At 39.2% G+C, this 24,368-nt stretch overlaps 1 protein-coding gene across 10 annotated transcripts in view; it reads left to right on the forward strand.

Moving 5' to 3' along the window:
* The window catches only part of ubr3 (ubiquitin protein ligase E3 component n-recognin 3), a 351,638-nt gene that overhangs the window by 181,149 nt on the left and 146,121 nt on the right, over nucleotides 1–24,368 (forward strand). For all 10 annotated transcript variants that reach the window (XM_043693670.1, XM_043693671.1, XM_043693672.1 and 7 more), the window contains one exon: nucleotides 4,066–4,154. In XM_043693670.1, coding sequence (XP_043549605.1) covers nucleotides 4,066–4,154 — 89 coding nt within the window. The remainder of the gene's footprint in view (nucleotides 1–4,065; nucleotides 4,155–24,368) is intronic.

Here is a 24,368-nt window from a genome sequence, read left to right on the forward strand (position 1 = left end):
GATTGAAATAGTAGCAACTTGGAAAGAAGGTGAGTTGATCAGCAAGTGTCAACATGGATTTCTGAAGAGGAAATTACGATTAACAATATGCTAGATCAGTGGTGTAATTGACCACACTGGAAGCTCCAGAAAGTTTGTTACGGTTGTGAGTACACATTATAGGACAGAGGGGAATCGGTTTAGCTCATTTGGCAGGATCGTTGGTTTGCAGAGCAGTGTGATGCCAACAGCGTGGATTCAATTCCCATCACCATTTTGAGGTTACCATGAAGGACTCTCCTTCTCAACCTCTTCCCTTGCCTGAGATCTGGTAGCCCTCAGTTAAATTGCCACCGTCGCTTCTCTCTAATGAGAGCTGTGCTTATGGTCTGTTAAGACAGATGTGACTGAATTGGAGTGAGTCCAGAAGTTATTTACAAGAATGATTCCAAGGATGGGAAAAGCAGGTTGGTAGAGAATTCCAAGAAAATGAATTTGTGGGAGTCAACGAGATGGATTTTTGGACTAGATAAGCAGAACGATGGAATCCTTGATTTGGTGATGTGTAATGAGGCAGATTTGATTAATGAGCTTAAGGTGAAGGAAGTCTTATGGAGCAGTGACTGTAATATAATAAAATTCACCCTAAGTTTGAGAGGGAGAGGCTGAAATCAGATGTAATAATATTACAGTTGACTGTTGACCTTGGAGAGAAGATTAAGAGGTGATCTGACAGAGGTTTTCAGAATCGTGGATAAAATACATAGGGAGAAACTATTCTTGTAAAAGAAACAAGAACAAGAGGACATAAATTTCAAGTGATCTGCCAAAGAAATAAGGTGAAGTCAGATAATTTTTTTTCGCTCAGAGCATTGAGGGTATGGAACGCACTGCCTGGAAGTTTGTTGGAGGCAGGTTCATTTGAGACATTCATGAGGGCATTGGATGGCTGTGAGGATAAAAGTAATGTGCAGGGGTATGTGGATAAAGCAAGAGATTGGCCTTCTGTACTTACCTCTTGCGTTCACCCTGGAAAAAAAAACTTTCCTTGATTTCACTTTTCATTGCATTTCCAAAATTCCTTTCGTGCTCCATTCTCTGCATTACTTTTTACCTATGGATGTACTCAGTCTCACTGTCAGCTCCACTTGGCTAGTCCTCCACTACAATCCTCATTTCTACTTTAAGTCAAGGAGATGCAGATTTGAATGGCTGTAATGGACAATTGGTCTGGCCATTTGGTGCCAAATCTAATTGGATTGCATAAACTACAGTTCTTCACATTCTAGATAGCTCCTGTGTAGTCAGCTTTCCAGGATGCTCCTCACTCCATCCAACTATGTGTAGTGATCTGTCATTCAAAACTTATCCCATAACATAGCATCTGGAAAATACCTGGTTGTAGATTTTCTCAAGCCTGATTTCAAATTTCTGGACTTCACTAAACATCATCTTGCACTGGAAGCAAAATAAGATCCTGTTTCTGCCTCTTCTGTGACCTGTGGAGGGAAAAAACCTTGAGATACATATTCTTTCAAGCTCTACTTCAAATTCCTGGACTCTTCTCAACATCTGAATGTCAGATACATTGTGCTCTAAATTACACTGGCAATGCCACAAGACCTAAATTCATTCTACTTTGCTGTTCTGCTGCAACATTTAAGGCAAGTCTGGTTAATCTACCACCAGCACTGCTTTTTTTTTGGGAAGTCTTCAGTCTCCAACTGATGCTGTGTCTGCCACTTATTCAAATGATTTTCAGTTTCATTCTGTTCCTGGCCCCAGGTTATGTGGGCATATAGATCATCACAGAAAGTATAGCTGTTTCTCAGCATAGCCTGACTTTAGTTATCTGGAAAATTCCTGTATTGGATCAAAGTCCTTTTCTGCTAACACTGAGTGGTAGTTGGCATCTAATGACCTCCACAGTGGTGCAGGAAAAATAATCAATCATGTACCACTCATTAAAATTATGTTTCCGATCTGAATGTCAGGATTCTTGTTGACAAACCCAACACCAACCTGTTCACCAACCATTGTAGCTCTGAAATGTGGGCACCTTGATATCAACTTTGCCACCATGAATGTGGGGTGGCATGCAGGACAAAGTCAACTGACGGAATGACACATCGACCTTTTCTCTGGAAGGGCCTTCTCAAAGAGAAATGATTCTTCCATAGTTTGGGGTTTATCATTGGAAATGAGCTCGTCTTGCAGCTCATCTGTTCTGCCGGTGGGTAAATGAATTTGTGATTTCTCATCCCACTTAAATAAGAAATCTGCATGCCACTATCATCCATGCATATACTCCTACATTTTGAGGTAAAAGATGAGATCCAAGGGCGGGTTCCATTCTGATCTTGAATGATAACTAGCCTGGCAGCAGTCAAATTGATTTTTGAGATTTCAGCAATAGATTTGGGAAAGACCAACAATTCTTTGGGTATGAAGAATTACTCTGATGACCAATTCAGGCTTGGAGAAAGTGAAAATTGCAGATGCTGAAGATCAGAGTTGAGAGTGTGCTGCTGGAAAGGAAAAGTGCAGTCAGGCAGCATTCAAAGAGCAGGAAAATCAGCATTTTGGGCATAACCCCTCCATCAGGACTCATTCAGGCTTGTTATTTGGGTTTGAAGTGTGGTATACTTTTCTGTACTGAATGTCCCATATATTAATAAACAATATTTTGTTAATAGACGGGATTTTTTCTTTCAGTCACAGGATCATCTCTGACTCGGCCAGCATTTATAGTTGACATTGAGAAGGTGATGGTGAGCTGCTGAGTTGTATATACGCTGTGCCCGTCACTATGTTACATGTATAACATTGATTGCAACAGAATTGCAAAATGTCATTGATTGAGATAAACTATAAGTTTTAAATCTCTTGACTGTTCCCCCGATCAGTATCATCTTTAATCATTAATAAATGACTGATAATATCAATCTTTATAAAATATTAAAATTTTATAATAATTGAAATATAACTTAAAAAATGGAATACTGATCTAATCACACTGGGCCATTCTGAATCAACAGGAACACTTCAGATTTGTATCTGGTTTCTATTCTAAATACTGTCTATAAATAATTCTATTTGGATGTATTGAGGAAGAAATTATACCAGGATTAAATGAGGGATCATTCTAGATCTGATACAATTTTAATATCATCAGTAGCTGTTTGATCAAATTAACCATCTGTTAATATAGCATACAACTTTGAATGTTGGACAATTCTAAGATAAGTTAAATTTATGAAAACCTCCTGTAATTGCGAAGTGTCATCCTTGACTCAATGTTGGAGTATATTTGCTTCTAAGTCAGGAGTGCTATACTAGCCGAAGCACTGTCTTTGAGATAAAATGTTAAACCAAGTCTGTCATGTTATTTTGGACATAAAATATCCAATGGTACTATTTAAAGTAAGTGACAATGTTCTCCTACTGTCCTTGGAGAAGTTACCCTTCAAAAACAACATCAGTAAAACAGATCATCTGGTCATTTATCTGTTTCTGTGTGCAAGTTGACTGCCACATTTTGACTATAGGACAGTTTCAGCATTGACTCAATGGTTGTGAAATCTTTTGTGATATCCTAAAGTTTTGAAAGGCCTTATAGAAGGACAGTCGATTCTGTGTTTTTGTTTCTTTCTGTCTGTGCACGTTTTGAAATACTGAATGGTGGAATAAAATTTCCAAATCTTATTTCTGGTTGAACCTGATGTGTTCCATTCATTGCTGATTAATCTAACTCAATAAAGTGGATTGATACTGAAGTAGTTGGTATGAAATTTGAGACAGAGTATTCTGTCTGAAACTTTAAATATATTTAAAAGTTCATAATGTGGAAATGCTGGCTACTATTATAATTATATTTTTTCTTTGCTCAATGTCTGAATGGGATGTTCTAATTAGATCACAGTAATTTTATTCTATCATGCTGATGTTGATTACTGTGCAGGAGGAAATTTCTGCAGTTTAATAGGTCACAATAAGTCTCCTATATTTTTGAAAAGAATTGTATTTTTTCTCAATCTTAATTTTGTCAATTATGATTACATTTTGGTTGTTTTTTTTTCTGTGCAGACGTCAGAAAGCCAGAGAGAGACAACAGAAGTTGCTTGCTGAATTTGCTTCAAGACAAAAAAGTTTCATGGAAACAGCAATGGATCTTGGTAAGCTTTTATTTATTCTCTCACTCTATTTGTCTAGTTGAGACCTATTATCAGTTTAATCTGAATAACACAGTTCTTTGGATTCTAATATATTGCAAATCTTTCTTTTTAATCCTTTATGGAAAGTGGGCATGGCTGGCATGGTGAGCATTTGTTGCCCATCCCTAATGTCCTTGAACTGAGCAGCTTGCTTGGACATTTTAGATATATTTAAAAGTGAGCCATATTCTTGTGGGTCTGCAATCACATGTAGGACAAAACAGGTAAGGATTACCTTCCATAAAGGACATCAGTAAGCCAGATGAGTCTTTATGATAATCAATGTTAGTTTCATGGCGCCATTCATGAGACAAGCTGTACAATCTAAATTTATTACGTGAATTTAAATTCTGCCGAACTGAGAAGAATTACTATCTTGTACTATGATGTGAAGGAGCTGGTGTTGGACTGGGGTGGACAAAGTTAAGAATCACACAACATCAGATTATAGTCCAACAGGTTTATTTGGAAGCACTAGCTCTTGGAGCGCTGCTCCTCCAACATGTGGTTGTGAAGTTTGCTCAAAAGATGCACAATCTGCAGGCAGTCAATACATATAATATTTTGTAAATTTCGCTTTGGAAATACAACCAGTCTGACTCAAGATTGGAGTACAGACAGACTGTGACCTCACACCTTTAATGCATTATCTGACCTGAGACGTCACCTTTTGTGATAAAGCCTTAAGTTATTTCGATAAGGTGACGTAAAGAAATTCTGGGATTTACATGTTAATGAACTGAAACCTGGATTCGAAAAGATGAAAGACTTAACAATCCGGGTTTGTTCAACATATCACTGTATGACACTGTAATCTTTTGCGATAATATTTATGTCTTATGAGCTTATATAGCACAACCACCTGATGAAGGAGCAGCATTCCGAAAGCTAGTGCTTCCAAATAAACCTGTTGGACTATAACCTGATGTTGTGTGACTTTTAACTTGTACTACTTATTTCACATTAATTGAACTGCATTGTGACACCTAGGGGAGTTTTACACTACTGAGAGAAGAGCAAATGTTTAGGGAATTACAAAGAGAACCAAACATCTGGAGTTGGTAGGAAAAGAAATTACAGATGCAACAGGAAATATCATAACAAATTTATTTTGGGCCAAAAAGAAAATTGCAAAAAATATTGCAGAACCTGTAGAGAGGAACAAAAAATCAGGAACAACATTTGGAAAATAGAAATCAGAGAGCATTATAAAATATAGAGAGAACATGCCATGTTGGAGAAATAATTTTTTGTTATTGGCACAAGCAGCTATGTTTGGTATATGTTTTGATTTGATATTTTTGTACCATATGGGCTTTTTTAAAGTGATCGTAGTCTTTCACTAAATTTGATTTCTTCAGCCGACAAAATGGAAGACTGGTATGTGAAATCAAAAAAACCTGTTTGGGTGATCTGAAGGAAAGAAAGAGATGTGCCTCTTCAATGATGGCAGAGGACTGAGGGGAAGTTATAACATACTGTGGCTTGGTGGAGACAGGCTATGGAGTGCATTGATGGAGGAAGGGAAAATCTTGAGGATACAAGTATCAGTATTTAGCTGGTGAATACAGTTGGGGTAGTTTGTGTCCATGCTTTTAAACAGCAACTTGACTTACTTGCTGAGCCTGCTAATCCTTCTTACACTTCCCTTTTGTTCCTGAAGTGGAGAAGAAGTTGTATGATAAAATGAATAAAACCATGTGAAATAGCATGAGGATCTACTTATTTGTCTCTTGCCTTTTAATTTTTTTTTTAGTCTCCTTCCCTGTTTAGATATGCATGTGGCAGGTGCGGCTTGAACTGGCACCTTCTGGCCCAGAAGTAAAGACATGACTACAGTGATGTCTTACTTGCTGTTTAAAGTATTTTTAAACTAACTGTTAAGGCATGCTATAACACACCTTTACAGTAGATGGGACTTGAACCAAGATTTCTGGCCCAAAAATTGGGAGACAACCACAATATCCTAATCAGATTGATCTGTGGACTGTGTTCACAGCTGGAATCTGTAAACTTCTAATAAAAATCTCATTCACCAAAGAGACCTGTTCTGACATGCTATAACATACTAATAGAGCAAGTGGGATTTGCATCTGGGCCTTCCGATCTAGAGACAGAGACATTAGTACTGTGTCACAAACTCCTCTCTTTTTAGTTATTTTTAAGCAACCTGTTCAGATTTATGACGCACCTCCATGGCAGGTGAAAATTGAACCCTGAGCTTCTGATGCAGAGGCACGAACAATACTTCTGCACCACTAAAGCCTTCTCCCAGTGTGTCTGTGTAGTTTTGAACAAGTAGCCGTTTGTATGTGAAGTGAATGTAACAACCAGCACAATTTAAAAGGATGAGAAAGTCTAATTGAAATTTACAGAATACTGAATGGCCTGGACATTGGGATGTTGGGAAGATATTTCCATTGGGAGGAGAGTCTAGGACCTGAGGGCACAGCCTTAGACTAAAGGGAAGGCCCTTAAGAACAGAGCTAAGGAGAAATCTCTTCAGCCAGAGAGTGGTGAATCTGTGCAATTCATCTGGGAAGTCCAGGTCATTGAATATATTCAAGACAGAGATAGAAGGGTTCTTAATTGTCAATGGGATCAAGGGTTATGGGGATAAAGCAGGAGAATGGGGTGGATAAATTTATCTGCCATGATTGAATGGCGGAGCAGACTCGATGGGTGAAATGACCTGATTTCTGCTCATATGTCTTATAGTTTTATACTGCAGAAACACTGTGTTCTCTTTGTCTGTTAGATATTTTTAATCAGTCTGTTCAGAATTGCTATGATGCACCACTGGAACAGGTTGGACTTGATCACTCAGAGGAAGGGACATTACCACTGCACCATAAGATCCCTATAGCCTACTATGTGGTGTTCCAAGGCAGTCTCCTATCTAAGTACTAACCAAGCTTGAGTCTGTTGAGCTTCCGAGTCTGCTTACTATCTGAGATCAGATGAGTTTGGGCTTCATCAGACCAGTATGACAATTGGCTGCTCTTGCTTTTCAGTTATTTTCAATCAACTGGTCGGATATGTTATTTAATACCTCTGAGGGAAGGTGAAACTTTAACTCTGTGCTTCTGCCTAGAGATAGAGACATTACCACTGCATCCAAAGAACCATTCTAAAAGAATACAGATAAGAGCTTTAACCCTTGACCCTCACTTTAAAAGTCTCATACTTTGCCAATTGATCCATCCGGGCTTAAATCCAAGATTTGTGCTGCACTAAGAATCAGTGAGCCTGACATAATTTGAACACACAGCCTTCTAATCTGGAGTCAGACATGCTTCTGATGTTAAATGAATCCACTTCTGGAACAGATGGGACTTGAATGTGAGCCTCCTGGCTATCCATGCTACCACTGCACTACAAGAGTCCCCCCTGTTTTGCTTTTTTCTTGTGTTGCTGATCACTTTAATCTGTTTGGTTGTCAGCAAACATTGTGTGTTGCCTAATTAGATCCTCAACACCATTTATAAAAGAGTAAAGCAAACCTTTAACTTCTAGGGTGAAAAAATAGTGTGGCAAGGTTTTAAGAAGTCTATAAGCAGAGAGTCAAAAATGGTGGTTCATTCTGATTTTATGTAGGTTGGACTGTGAAGTATTGAAAGGGAATGGGGATTAAATTGGATTGCAAATCACATTGGAAACTTTCAGGAATAGTGGTACAGCATTAATTCACGGCAACTGTTTGAAATGCAGACAGCATTTCACCTGTACCTCCTGCAATCTTGTGCACTGTATTCGCTACATCCAATGTGGTCTATTCTATGTTGGAGAAACCAAAAGCAGACTGGGTGACTGCTTTGCGGAACACCTACAGTCTCATGGAAGAATAAGAAAATATATTTGCTCTGTGTACTTCTGGTGAACAATAGTTGTAAATGGCTGAATTGACGCAGGGTGTAATTCACAGCAGAATCATGTCCACAGCAGATGCCATTTTAGTCCATAAGCACCCAAACAGCAAACAATACTGAGCCCCAGTTTTGTGTTTGACGAGCTTTTAAAAACTTTTTTCAAACCCCTTTCATTATTTCTTTGTTAATTTCAATGTTTAAAGTTGAATATTTATTAGCAGCCAGGAGATACACTTGCTGGGGATAGACGTGCGGTTGGGGTTCTCGTTGTTAGATCTTAAGAAGCATTCTTAATTTCAAGACTGGATAGGATTGAGCTGCTACTTAATGGCTGGAAGTAAAACCATTAAGTTAACACAGTATGCTTATTAATTTGCCAAATATGAGTTCTAGTATCTGTTTAACATTCTAACAATCGACAGTTTTTACAGCCATTATTTGACTGCCATTAATCAGTAATGATTGGTTTATTTTGTGGCCAATGCTGTTGAAAATAACTAGAGGCTAAGGATATGTTAGGATATTTTCCTATCACTCCTAATTTTGTCTAAATCTTGAGATTAATGTATAAGGCTGTGATGAAACATTTATTTTTCCATCTACGAAGCTGAAATATTAAATTATGTATATTTAGGGGCCTTGATCAAGGCTGCCAGACACTCAACTAACACCAACTGAGTTTCAAAGAATTTTGTGTGCTTCTCAGTGGGAGGTATTTCAAATGTTATTGCTTAGTCCTCGAAATAGAAATACCTCGGGCAAATAAGAACAAAGTGTAGTCATTTTTTTTAATGCTAGCAAGGTGACATTAGAAAAATCTTGCATTATCAGGCTGTTGAGCCTGGTTAGAAAAATAAATTGGAATCCAACTGTCTTTTGGGGAATGAGGTGAAGGGTTGAGACAGAAGGTATCAAAGTACTAATAGTTGTGCTGCCTCTGGAGAGCTACTCTGACACACACTGTTTAGTGAGGGAAAATGTTCTTTGCAATTAGAGACTTGTACTGCCCTCAGCAAATTTCTTGCATATTTACTTAGCTTTAGGCCTATAAACGATATTATCTTGATGTTGCATGCAAAAGCAATTAAATACAGAAAAGCACCTGACTACAATCTTGAAAAATATTGTGTATTAGGCAATTTGGATGTAATCTTTGTGATAACCTCATGTTTGGCTTTGGTAAGAATTGTGTTTTTTTAACCAAAGAGCAACACTTTGCAGAATATAGTCTAATTCAATTAAGTAAGATCTTTGAATTACAAAACCTGACTTCTCATTTACAAAGTTTCCATTTATGCAGCAGTACGGTTTTTTTTGTGAATAAAGAGAATTGAAATTGTGAGGTAAATTAATTGGAATTTACTGACATTCATGCCAAGTCTTTCTAAGATTGATAATAATGAAATTGGTTTCCTTTATATTTTTTGATTGGATGTTGATTGAGAACAAATGCAATAGTTGATTATATTTAGCACCAGATAGGCTTAATCAAAAAATTGGACTGAAGTAATTTTTGAAAGGTATCTATACAGATTTTTACTTTGATGTTTCTTGCATGTTATGTTTTCCCACTGTTTGCTTGTCATAGAATATTTTTCAGGTTTTGTGTGCTGGAATTAAAAATTATGGTTACTTCCATTTGCTGGAAGTTATCAGTTATAAGGGAGGGCCTGGCAGTATTGGGATGGTGAAGAAATAGACCTACTTGAGGAAGTAAGCATAGCAATTGGCAATTTTGCCAGGTTACTGTGATTTCATTGTAATTTGCACAAAATTAACTAAAAGAACAAGGACTTTCAAATGCACATTGCATCCAAGTTGAGTTGCATTATAATTGATTTTCTGGAGGATTTGAAATGGCATACAGATGATGTTTCCACTTCTGGGAGATAAACAGAACTTATAGCCACAAAATGAAGACAGTACTAATAAACCCAAAAGAGAATTCAAGAGAAATTTCTTTATCCAAAGAATGGCTAGACTGTTAAATTCTCTATGAGATTTTTGTTAGTATAGCTCCTTTCACAATGTTGGGACTCCATAGAGTCCCTTATTTTACTTTTGAACTGTTGTCATATTTGTATTGTAAGAAATAATTTGCGAAAAAACAACAGGCTCCTGCATATAGTGCTATGATAGTGACCAGGTAATCTGTGTTAGTAGTATTGATTTGAGGGATAACTGCTCTGCTTCTCTTCAAACTAGCATCATGGGATATATTACGTGCACTTGAGGGAGCAGACGGATAGCAGTTTACTGATTCATTTGAGAGATGGTATCTCCAACTGAAGAAGTGCTGTCAGGCGAGATTTTTGTGCAATGTTCAGCAATCAGTGAGACCTGAAACCTCAACTTTCTGACTCAGCAGCAAGAGTGCTTCCCAATGAGTTGAAGCTGACACTGACAGAATGAGCAATGAAGCACCGAAAAGGAAGTGTTGATTGGGTTGAATGAAGGTGGGAGGGAAGAGGCTCATCTAAAGGGTAATTGGCCATATTAGTTACTTCACAACTTGAATAGTCCAGTACCCTTTGCATCCTATCTGGCAAAGACCTCAGCTCAACCAAACTGTACTAATGGTATCCTATTGTGAGACCATTTGATAGTGTTGCCTATGCTCTAGTCATGGGAAGAGGTGCAAGGGGCAGAGAGGACTAGTTGTGTTGCATCAGTGAGATGACCAGGGCAAAGGCAAAGGCCTCAAGCCCTTGGATGTCCAGAGCTGTAATGTTAATGTAAATGCAGGCAGCATCTGCGGACAAGCTGTACAATTGTAAAAGATAGCTTGAAAATCTTTAATGAAAGTCCTCTCAAAAACTTGGGGTTTTGTGTGAAAAGTTGCATTGTGACTGGGTATTCAAAATCTGACCATAGGACAAGGGAAGGCAAGAATAACAGTGAATATGAAAGTGAATTGGAGGTAAATGTAAAAGTCAATCAGCTTTATGTAGCTAATTTGCTGTCATTAGCTATGTGTTGTTGGGGATAGAATTCTAAAAAGCTTTGGGTGAGTTGTTGCCAAGTCCAACTGGAGCTTCTGACACAGAAATGTCCCAAGGAGAAGTGTCAGGGAGCAAGATAGCTGGTATTTTGCAAGCGTGTAAATGCAGAGATAGAGCTTTATCCCATTTAGGATGCAATACCAAGCAAAGAAGTTGAAAATCTAGAATGTTGTTGAAAAAGTTTAAACTGGAGTTCAGTTGTCTGACAGTTCATTTCCGATGAAAGAAGTAAGAGGGCTTCAAGGTTGAGTTGGAAGTGCTGTTTTAGATTAGATTAGATTTCCTACAGTGTGGAAACAGGCCCTTCGGCCCAACAAGTCCACACCGACCCTCCGAAGAACAATCCACCAGACCCATTCCCCTGCTAATCCACCTAACACTGTGGGCAATTTAGCATGGCCAATTCACCTAACCTGCCTATCTTTGGACTGTGGGAGGAAACCGGAGCGGGAAGTCAGGCTGTGTTCTCAAAAGAGAGGAGGTAAAATTCCTCGGAGGAAAGACCGAGTTGAAGCTTATTGTGACTTGGTGATTACTGGTGCCTGGATGAATCACCGAGAAATTGGTAAGGTCTGTCTGACACTGACATAATGAATATTTGAGGCAACTGCTCATAAAGCTCTTCAAAGGATGTGTTGATTGGATTCAATGAAAGTAGGAAGGAAGAGATTTACTGCACTTAAATCTTACTGCACTTCACTGTATCTAGTCCAATATGTTTGCTGCTCATAATGTGGTCTCCTTGAAGCTCAGAGGTGAAATGCAGACTGGGTGACCTTTTTGTGGATTGCCTTTACTTTGTCCAAAAGATGACCCTTAACTTCCACTTGTCTGGCACTTCAACAGAACACTGTGTTCTTTGCCAATATGTTGGACCTATTGCTGCATTCCAGTGAGGCTCTTGTTTTCTGTTTGGGGACATTGCAGCCTTCAGGATTCAATATTCAGTTCAATAATTTTAGAGCCTGAATATCTCCTTCCATGTCCCTTTTCACATCCTGCACCCTGGTCCCTGTTTTGACACCAACTCTTTTCAGCAGAAGCAACCCATTTTTGCCTACTTATTGGCCTCATCGGTTTTCTGTTTCCTGGCTGACTATCAACCATCCCTTCTTGTGCATAACTTTCTTTCTCTTCCTGTGGGCTCCAATTCCACCTTTCTGCTCAATCCACTGGCCCCTGCCCTCAAAATCCCCATCATCAGCATAAATGCCATCTTGTCCCAGCCAGTGTCTAATATTTAATACACACCTTTTGTGGTGTGTTTGACTGTTAATTCCTGATTATGTCACCTTATTTCTAGGTGTTGGAATTTAAGGCAGATTGAATTTACTGTTCGCTTTGTCGTCTCTTGTATAGTAAAATTTATTGAGGAATCATGGAACTTTGTTGCTTTCTTCTCTTAAAATTTTAAATCTCGAATTACTTATTATCTGTTCAACAATAAAGTTTCTGAGCCCCTCCAGAATTGTAACACACCTAAATTCTGTGAAGAGGGGAGACAGCAGCTGTTGGCAGCAAAAACTTTGGATCGTTCTTGACTAAAAGTTGACTTTCAAGTAATTGATGGGGAAGTTTATTTTGAGAATCATGTAGGAGGCGAGATGATGTGTGGAAAGCAGATGCTTTGGGGCCCTACAGTACATTCTCAAAAGGGAAGTTTTAAATCCTATAGAGGTGCTTCTTTATGTGCACTGGGGACCTGTTGAATAATAGGATTTGAGTTGCATTAATCTGTATCCTCCTTTAGGCAAATACTTAACTGCCTTTCAAAACTTTACAGATTCACATTACAGTAGTCAAAAATAGTCAAGATTTGTACAGCTACAATCATGTTCATATGTAACTGCATATTTGCCTGATTTTCACTGGAGTGGTAGGGTTAAAATGGAGCTGCCAGAGGCAATAAAATTGAATTGCTTTGGTTTTGTACATCAATGATTGTTTATAGACAATCTATTAGATTAAAAGAAAAACTAATTTTAGTTGAGATTATCTTTTTTTGTAAGATGCAGAAATATATTTTATATGTGCCAATCCTTGGGAATGTTTTGCACCGTAATACATTATGACCACAGTGGTAATACACTTTCTGTAGCCTGAAGCAATGGTATACAGCTTTAATAATAGAAGGCATCATTTTCGGGTTGTATTGGAACAAATTCTTAGTTGGTCTTTGACCTTCATTTCAAAATAAATATTGGTACATTTTCATGAAATTGAAAATGTTTTGACATTTTAAGTTAATTTATAATGGTGCATTTATTGTTACATTGTGTTATGGGTTTGTGTCAAATCAGAAGCTACATATTACATGATAAGAAATTGATTTCTACAGCTGTAATATACTGCCCTGCAATGTCTCTTGTTGATATATTAGTTTAAAGTTTATTCAAATAAACATTTGCAATAGTATAATTTTTAAGAAATACATTGTTGAAATTCTGAGTTCAGGTTTTGCTTAACAGAATAATGGTACAATATAGGATCCCAGTTTATCTTAATATGGATCAAGTCAGATCCCAGAACGGATAGGACTCTTGTGCCACAGTGATAGAGTTCCTCCCTCTCTGAGACAAGAGGCCCAGGTTCATTCCTGATTGAATGGTTTTAGCCTAAAACATTGATTTTCCTGCTTCTTGGATGCTGCCTGACGGCTTGTTTAGGAAAAATATCAAAATCCCAGAGTGAAACCCTAGCTTATTAGATCTGCACCCTTTTTTGTGGTCTCTACAACAAACTCCACTCCTTAGTCATCAATTCCATTTCTTTCCAAACGAAAGGTCATTGTTTGTTTGAATCTGAACCAGATCATTTACCTTCTTCCAGTCTAAGTGTCACTCCTCCTCCAATTCTGATCTCTTGTGCATTCTTGATCTTAATTCCTGTATTGTTGATAGTCATGCCTGAAACTGCCTGAGCCCGAAACTCTAAAATTCCTTCCCAAACCCGCTCCATGCCTATCTTTCTTCTCTACTTCAAGTCACTTTTTTTTGGCTTGGTTTATGAACCATTGTTAGCCTTATAGTATGGACAGGTGGCATCCCTCCCCTCAACCTCCCAGTATCTTCAATATTTCCTTTGCTCAATATGTGATTAGGATGCTATTACATAGTTTCTATCAGTGGTTTATTCACTATCTATAACTTGCTGGCAGAGTGTATGGGAATGTTTGTATGTATTGTACTGTCCTTCTAATTGTTTTGTAGGAAGCAAACAAAGGATTTGTTTGATATCTGTAAGCTATTAACCTTTAGAATTAATTAGTTGGTGTAATGGTGTATAAAAATTATGTTTTGCTAATCAGCCATGTAGGATCAAGAATAGGCCATTCACATTCTCATGTTTGTTTCCTTATTTGATGAGACCACGGCTGACTAATAATCTCAACTTCACCCATGCACCTTGTTTCTTTTGATATTCTTGACTAACAAAAATCTACTTTGTCTTAATAATCCAGTTGAAGACTGAAACTTTGTGACTGCCAGACAGGCAGAGATAAAAGTTGACTATTATGAGCTGCTCCATTGAACTAAACAATTAATTTTTGTTGGCCCCATAAGTTCAAAAGTGCAAGGGAAAGGATCGAAAGTGGGAGTGTGAAAGGAAATTAATTAGCCAGAGTAAGGAATAGACAGCTGGGAGTGCCCCAAGATCTCCTCCTCCAGTCAAAACAGAAGGTGCTGAAAATCAAGGTGAAAATGTTTTTCAATTGTAATAAAGTTGTGCACACATTCAGAATGCTTGAAGTTGTAGGAAAAACCTATGGTACTTATTGGGGGTTTGTAAGAGTGAATCTGAAAAAGCAACTCAAATAAAAATGCCACTGATCAAATTGTAGCTTTAACTACAACTAAGAGATCTGCGGCAAGCATTGCTAAGTGCAAGAATGGTGAAGAAGGTAAACAAGAGATAGAGAAAAGGTTTTTGTCAAAAGGGATGATGTGCTTTTTTTGTTCAAACGATGTAGATAAATCCATCCTACATTGAAGGGATCTAGAAGCCACTCAGGCCTTTTTGTTAGAAAAGGATCTAGTGTTCTCACCAGAGAGTTAAATAAAACCAAAGTATTCTCAAATGGGATAAGTGGTGAGTATATCCTGATTCCGTTGTACAGAGTGCATTTGGAATGTGACTAGTGGTAGGAAGAGTGGATAGACAGAGTGGACTTGCTCCTGAGTATTGATTTGGTTGGAGTGAAAGTCATAGCTTCACCCATTTTTGTGTGTGAGCGTTGCAGTGGTGAGGACCTAACCTCTGAAAGGAAAGTATCAAAATATAGCGCTCTGTCCCTCCTGTGTGTGAGATATACCAGCAAATCTAACTCCTGCTAACTATTGTCATCCTTTTTTTATTGAACTGCTTTGTTTGCATACCCCAATCAAATAGGAGAAAAGGAAATCCTTCAAGGATATGTAAAGGATCAATTCTTCCCCAGTGCCTGAACATTGATAACACAAAGTTGTTTGCGCCAATGAAGAACTAAAGAGGATTGAAAGATGCGAGAAGATATTGAACTCAATTAACTTATTGAAATCTCTATTCCAGATTGATGCTTTTGAACTATTATATCTTTGTTTTCTCACCCTTAAAATCCATACCTTTTGTGAGTCTGTGTAGTCAAGAATTAGTAGAATTATAAAATTTTAAGTTAGTAATTCATATTTCATTGTTACCATCGGTTTAAGGCAATTTAGAGTCATAGAGATGTACAGCATGAAAACAGACCCTTCGGTCCAACCCGTCATGCCGACCAGATATCCCAACCCAATCTAGTCCCACCTGCCAGCACCCAGCCCATATCCCTCCGAACCCTTCCTATTCATATACCCATCCAAATGCCACTTAAATGTTGCAATTGTACCAGCCTCCATCACATCTTCTGGTAGCTCATTCCATACACATACCACCCTCTGCGTGAAAAAGTTGCCCCTTAGGTCTCTTTTATAAACTTACCCCTCTCACCCTAAACCTATGCCCTCTAGTTCTGGACTCCCCGACCCCAGGGAAAAGACTTTGTCTATTTAGCCTATCCGTGCAATTTGTTGATCATTAACTTTTTTTTCTTGTTAAGTACACAAAATTGGTGTGTATACACTTGCAATCTGAATTAGACAGTTAGGTATAATTGAGAAATGTAGTAGTAATGAATCTGGTTCATCTTTGTAATGACTCGAGGGATAGTGGGGCATGTTTCAAGTGTGATAACCCAGCAGTTTGTTATGAAGTTCATAAATAAGTTTATAATTTTATACAAATGTATGTACTCATACTTCATAGGTGGTTTCAGCTCCTTCTGCTCGTATCCACCTGTCAACATTTCTTTGCTGAACTTATGTGGCTATTCAAGAGTGCACTGGAATTTTCAAATCTAGAGGTAGTCACGCTTTCCTTATTTTATAAATTCCATACTTGATTAGTAAAAGCAAAGAATTCTCCATTTTCTACAATGTGAGCAATAATTGACTGAACATGTAATGTGATGACAGTTTAAAAACAAGTTGAATTAATGTATGATTTTGTCACATGTATTTTACAGTGAGAAAAACAGTTAAATACAGTAAAAGGCTTTTCCACTATTACCATTTTAAATTGTTTAAGAATAAGAAACAGAAGTAGGAAAATATAGCTTAAAGAGAATCCATCAGTCCTGAGCCTGCTCATCATCATCAATGCCTGTATTGCCAACCCCCTTCACTGCCTCGCCGTTGTCTACACCCTTTAGGTGCCATCTTTCGCCACTGGGCCGATTCTTCTCCCCCTCTGCCGCCGGATCCACAAACATCAGAGTTGAATTTCCTGGGCCCACCTTGTCGACATCGCCGTCGATCAAAAGTCGTCCTTCATGAGTTTAGAACATAGAACACTGCAGCACAGTACAGGCCCTTTGGCCCTCAATGTTGAGCCGGCCTTTTATGCTTCTCAAAGATCAGACTAACCCAAATATCCTTCTTGGTACTAACTTCCATGTACCTATCCAAGAGAGTTGCTTAAATGTCCCTAATGTATCTGACTCTACTACCACTGCTGGAAGTGCATTCCACGCACTCACCACTGTTTGCATAAAAACCTACCTCTGACATCACCCCTAAACCTTTCTCCAATTATGTCTCCTCGTGATAGACATTTCTGCCCCGGGGGAAAAGTCTCTGGCTATCCACTCTATCTATGCCTATCAGCATCTTGTAAACCTCTATCGAGTCACCTCTCCTCCTTCTTGACTCCAATGAGAAAAGCCCTACCCTCCCCAACCTTTCTTCCTAAGACATCCCCTCCAGTCGATCATGAAGGTTTCATCTCAATTCTAGAATAAACAACTAGAAACCAGCAGGCACCACAGGAGATCCAATGCATACTCTCTTTGTACACTAATCTTTCTGTTGTGGATGTTCTGCAAAATTTCTATTCCCTGTGTTGGGATAGATAAAATCGCACCTGGACCTCATTTCTCCGTACTGATGCATTGAGGACAATGGTACTCTCAAATCAATAATGGCTCCATTCCTGTACAGTATCCTTCCTCTTCACTTGTGCCAAGAGGCAAAAACACATAGACCATATTGTAGCTACCAATCCATGAAGACTTTCAGAACCTACTGAATCTGCGACTCTGATTTCTCAAACCTTTCTGAGGCTCCACGAATACTTTGAGTCTTTCAGGTTTTGATAAGTGAGAAATGGCACACCTCTGGAATGATACTCGTAAGGCCAATAAAAATCTGATGAAGGATCCAACAGTAAAGCTGACAACGTTCAACATCATTTGAGTAGTAGCCTGCATTGGCCATACAAGGATATCACATCTCCCATGCAAATTAAATTTCAAAGATAGCTTTCATTGTTAATGAGTGATGCTTCTAAAAATTTTGGTGCAGGATGCAAGGCAGCCATGCAATATTACACAGTCTGTAACTTGGCTGTCGAATTTGAGCTTAGACTTGTAAAACTACTTCGTGAAAGAATAAATCATGTGGAAGTATCTGGGATGTGAATGAGGTTTTCAACAGCCAATGGGCTGTGGATGCGGTGTACATGGAATTTTAGAAAGGCGTTTGATATGGTTCCCCATGGTAGGCTCTTTTAGAAAGTAAGGGGCATGGGATTCAAGGAAATCTGTCTTTCTGGATACAGAATTGGCTAGCCCATAGGGTAGTGGTTGGATGAAAAGTATTCAAGCTGGAGCTCAGTGACCAGCAGTGATCAGTTCTGGGACTTCTGCTGTTTGTGATTTTTATAATTGAATTGAATGAGGAAGTGTAAGAGTGTTTTAGTAAGTTTGCCGATGACACAAAGATTGGTGGAGTTGTGGATGGTGTGGGGGGATCCTTTGGGTTGCAACCAGACATTGACAGGATGCAGAACTGGGCTGATAAGTGACAGTTGGCGTTCAAGTATGAAGTCATTCACTTTGGAAGGTCCAATATGAATGCAGAATACAGGTTTAAAGGCAGGATTCTTGACAGTGTGGAGGAATAGAGGGATTTTGGGGTCCATAGATCCATCAAAGTTGCCACCCAGGTTGACAGAGTTGTTAAGAAGGCATATGGTGTGTTGGTTTTCATTAGCAGGGGGATTGAGTTTAAGAGCCACGAGGTTATGCTGCAGCTCTATAAGAGTCCTGGTTAGACCACGCTTGGAATATTGTGTTCATTTATGGTCACCTCATTATAGGAAAGATGTGGAAGCTTTAGAGAGGGTGCAGAGGAGATTTCCCAGGATTCTGCCTGGACTGGAGGGAATGTCTTAGGAAGAAAGGTTGGGGAAGGTAGGGCTTTTCTCATTGGAGTGAAAAAGGATGAGAGGTGACTCGATAGAGGTTTACAAGATGCTGAGAGGCATAGATAGAGTGGATAGCCAGAGACTTATCCCCCGGGGCAGAAATGTCTATCACGAGGGGACATAATTGGAGAAAGGTTTAGGGGTGATGTCAGAGGTAGGTTTTTATGCAGACAGTGGTGAGTGCGTGGAATGCACTTCCAGCAGTGGTAGTAGAGTCAGATACATTAGGGACATTTAAGCAACTCTCTTGGATAGGTACATGGAAGTTAGTACCAAGAAGGATATTTGGGTTAGTCTGATCTTTGAGAAGCATAAAAGGCCGGCTCAACATTGAGGGCCAAAGGGCCTGTACTGTGTTGCAGTGTTCTATGTTCTAACCTCATGAAGGAGGACTTTTCAATGTCGATAGGGCTGTTTTTGTCATTGTTATTTCGAGTGCTTAGATTGATACCAGGTGGTCTATCCAGTTTTGTTTCTTTTTGTGATTTCATGGCTATTAGAGTCATAGAGGTAAAGAGCACGGAAACAGACCCTTCGGTCCAACTCGTCCATGCAGACCAGATATCCCAACCTAATCTAGTCCCATGTGCCAGCACTTTGCCCATAGCCCACTAAATCCTTCCTATTCATATACCCATCTAGATGCCTTTTAAATATTGTAATTCTACCAACCTCTACAGCTTCCTCTGGCAGCTCATTCCATACACGTACCACCCTCTGTGTGAAGACGTTGCCCCTTAGGTCTCTTTTAGATCTTTCACTCTCACCCTAGACCTATGCCCTCTAGTTTTGGACTCCCCCGCGCCAGGAAAAAGACTTTGTCTATTTATCTTATCCATGCCCCTCATGATTTTATAAACCTCTATTATGTCACCCTTCAGCCTCCGATTCGCCAGGGTAAAAGTCCCAGCTTATTCAGCCAATCCCCATAGCTTAAATCCTCCAACTCTGGCAACATCCTTGTAAATCTTTTCTGAACCCTTTCAAGTTTCGCAACGTCCTTCCAATAGGAAGAAGACCAGAATTGCACGCAATATTCCAAAAATGCCCCAATCAATGTCCTCTACAGCTGCAACATGACCTTCCAATTCCTGTACTCTACACTCTGACCAATAAAGGAAAGCATACCAAATATCATCTTCACTATCCTATCTACCTGTGACTCTATGAACTTTCACTCTATGGTCTTTTTGTTCAACAACACTCCCTAGGATCTTACCATTAAGTGTATAAGTCCTGCTAAGATTTGCTTTCCCAAAATGCAGCACCTTGCATTTATCTAAATTAAACTCCTTCTGCCACTCCTTAGCCCATTAGCTCATCTGATCAAGATCCTATTGTAATCTGAGGTAACCTTCTTTGCTATCCACTACACCTCCAATTTTGGTGTCATCTGCAAACTTACAAACTATGCCTCCTATGTTCTGTTATGGAGAAAATCACCAGTCACTGAGTCAGAGTCAGAGTTCAATGACAGAGTTTATTGTACAAGGAAATACTGGAGCTCCAGGGAGATAAAGACACCAGCAGCACAGTGGTCAGCTGCGCGTCTTCTCTCAACCTGGAGCACATGTCAAGACACATTTATCCATTTTGTAATGCAATAGGTCAGTGATGACAGTTATTGTCTTTGTCACATGGTTTGTTTATTGTAAACATTGCTGAATCGTTGACAGTTTTGATGCAGTCATTGTCAATTCCAGTGCAGCCTATGTTAATTTCAGCACGGTCGTTGTCAGTTTCAGCGCAGACATTGTCAGTTTTAATGTCTGCGCAAAAGTCCATTGCTATAGTAATGGGCACTAATCCCTTTTCCTAAAGGGACAATTACTGCAGTCCTGGCTATTATCGCTTTGTATCGAGTCCGTATCAAACTGTTAACATTTCTAAGGTTTTGGCTGGACCCAGCCACTTCGGCAGGCATTGTATGCTACTCATGTGTATTCTCTTTCCTACCCGCCTTAAACTAATCAATTGGGTTGTGAGTGTATTGTGCTGGCATTCTGATGGCCCCAGGCAGTGACTGAGTTTGGTCTGCTGTCTCTCTCCATATTGTGGTCCGGCGGCCATCTTGTGCATCAAGTGGCCAACTTGTAACTCAGTGGCCATCTTGTGTATCTGTGTGCGTAGTGGCACCCTGCCCCGTGCTATCTCCCTCTTCAGTTCGCATGCAAATCATTTATATAAATGACGTAAAGCAATTTATACAACTGAGTAGCATGTTAGGCCATTTTAGAGAGCACCTGAGAGTCGACCATGTTGTCTGGAATCATGTGTAGGCCAGACCAAATAAGGATTCTGAAATGGAAACAAAACTGATTGCTTAATATGTTTATGCAGCCTTCCTTAAGTATAAAAGTATAAAAATCATATCCATTATAACTTCAAGTGTTTCTCTGAAACTGTTGTACACAGTCACGTATGTCTTTGGAATTGATGCACTTAGGATATTGTTCCAGAATGACTTTCTGACCTTTGTTTAAAACAAGACTTCAAGTTTCTAACACATATCTATATGCCTCTATTTTCAAAATAATCTAAATTTCAAAATTATACATTTTGCACCACTTATCGCATATAACTCATACTCAAAAATTTAGATGAAGCAAATGTGAATTAACAGAGAAACCACAGTGGAACGCCCTGCAGAGCTCATTAAATGACAGATGCAGAAAGGATTTAACCACCCAGTCTCTACTGATAGTGTGGGTTACAAGATCTAATTCTAACATTGTCTCCTTCACCAAGGATTCTAATACTACTTTATCAATGCTTTAACCTTGAAAATCTGTCAATGCTACTTCATCATAACTTGCCTTAATAACTTCTCATTATTTAGATTAGATTCCCTACAATGCGGAAACAGGCCCTTCGGCCCAACAAGTCCACACCGACCCTCCGAAGAGTAACCACCCAGATCTATTCCCCTACTCCCTATTAATGCACCTATCATTATGGACAATTTGGCATGGCCAATTCACCTGACCTGCACATCTTGGGAATGTGGGAGGAAACCGGAGCACCCGGAGGAAACCTACGCAGACACTGGGAGAATGTGTAAACTCCACGCCCGAGGCTGGAATCGAAGCTGGGTCCCTGGCGCTGTGAGGCAGCACTGCTAACCACTGAGCCACCGTGCCACCCCATTTCTTGGTAGTTCAGTCCCTTTTTCCAAAGCCAGATTCTGGAGTAGTTCACATGCATTTAATTATTGGCACAATCTCAGCTTTTCACCACACCAGGTTGCTGCTGTTATTGAGCCTTTCCTTGGCAAATCACGAGGTCTGTAGTGGACAGCTTCCTTTAAACTCCACTGAGTCAACAAATGCCCTATAGCTTTCCGAAGGCCGCGCAGCATGGGACTACCATGCTCATGGACTTCCCTAAGCCCCATCTGCATCAACTGACTAACAGCAGCATGTTAACTACATGGGTCCTCCTTTCCTATTCCAGAATCAATGTACGACTAAACCTGATTTACCTCTGAACTGCTTCTTTGATAACCCTTGAATCTGGCGTGAGTGACCTATTAAAAAATCAGCAACAAGCCCCCCCCGTTCTTATGCCGAGCAGATCTAACCAGCATGACAATATTTTAATGTTTAAATAATGGATTCTCGAGCTACTAGTTTTCACAGCACCCATGGATGTGGCACACGGAGGATTAAATCAGATAAGTGAATGATTTTCAGAGGCCAGTGTTGAATTACTGTCATATGAGCATGTATATTTACTACAAATTGCACTTTATCTCCATAATGAAGATTCTCTTTCCATTTCTCTTGTCATCTCTTTTCTTCTCCCTGCCATAAAAAAAATTGGAGTCAATCGCCCATTTAACCTTTTTTTCCTCACTATTTGCACTAGTTATTGCATCAGTTTCTCACTGAACTCCTAGCATTTAAAACTTTCACAATGCGCTTTGACTTCAAATACTCAAACTTTTCTCTCAATTCTAGTGATCCCTTTTGGTTGACTGAATTGGTGAGTGGCAAGATAAAATACAATGTTTCCTTCAGTGCTTGCATCTGTACTCACAGGATTAAATTCGTTTGAGTTTAGTGCTCAGATTGCAAGGTGTTGGAGCATAAATCTCATCACATCCTTGCAGATTTCAAGACCTGTAGGCATGGCAATAATCGTCAAACAAAAACACAGATAACACTGGTTATGTGTGTAGGTTGTGATTGTATATACTGGTTTATTGACGGTGTATATGTTTTTAAACATTTTCTTAAATGTTAATTCAACTGAATTCTTTGTTTTAGACTTTCAGTCAATAGCTCAAAAACTTCAAGAATGATCAAATGCCTCTTTGGGTCCGCTATGTGGATGACACCTTTGTCATCACAAAACGGAACAAATTAGAGGAAATGTACAACATCATCAATAATATCCTGACAGGCATAAAATTCACAAAAGAGGAGGAGAACCACAACAGACTCACATTCATAGACATGATAGTTGAGCGTACAGTTAACGGAGAGCTTCAAGCCAGCGTCTACTGAAAACCAAAACAGACCAAATACTTAACTTCAGAAGCAATCATCCTAACACTCATAAATTGAGCTCTATCAAGACATTATTTCAACGAGCTACATCACACTGCAGCACCCAAGGACTGCAAAAAACAGAAGAAAAATATCTATACAACGTTTTCAAGAAAATGTGTACCCAATAAACACAATCCGCTGATTCCTCAGAAATAAATCCAAATAAGCAGGCACTAAGCAACCAAAAACTATAGCCACATTACCTTACATCAAAGGCATATCAGAAATTATTTCCAGACTATTCCGACCCTTTGGCATCATCGTAGCCCACAAACCTACCAACACACTTAAACAGCAACGAATGAACCTAAAGAATCCATTAGATACTACCTGCAAAACTAACGTCATTCACAAGATACCATGCAAGAACTGTAAAAAAAAAAAACACTACATCGGACAAACAAGCAGGAAATTTGCCACCAGGATACATGTACACCAACTGGCCACCAAAAAGCATGACCCACTATCACTGGTTTCTATACATACAGACGAAGAAGGACACCACTTTGACTGGGATAACGCACGCATCCACGGACAGGCGAAACAAAGACACGCATGAGAATTCTTAGAGGCATGGCATTCTAACCAGAACTCCATCAATAAACACATTGATTTAGATGCTATCTACCTTCCCTTGGAAAAAAAAGAACCAGAAATGACATCACCAACCTTAAGAAACCAAGACCTATTCATAGAGAGGCTGAACATAGCACCAGCACTTCACCGAGACTCTCGCTGATGATGTTACCGAGTCGTGGTGGCGAAATGTCTGAAAACAAATCTTCTGGCTCAGCAAGCTAACTTACATACTTACCATCTTAGTCTCTTTTGAATAGAATTAATGCCCCTAAATTGTAAGATTTTGCAGTTCGTAATTGTTTACAATTTTTATTTTTACAGTTTTGCGAATAAGTGGTTTGTATAGACATTCAGAGACTAAGAAGAATAATTTTGAGTAAAGGCAGGAACTGT

This window comes from Chiloscyllium plagiosum, chromosome 7, assembly GCF_004010195.1.
Source record: "Chiloscyllium plagiosum isolate BGI_BamShark_2017 chromosome 7, ASM401019v2, whole genome shotgun sequence".
NCBI classification, from domain to species: domain Eukaryota; kingdom Metazoa; phylum Chordata; class Chondrichthyes; order Orectolobiformes; family Hemiscylliidae; genus Chiloscyllium; species Chiloscyllium plagiosum.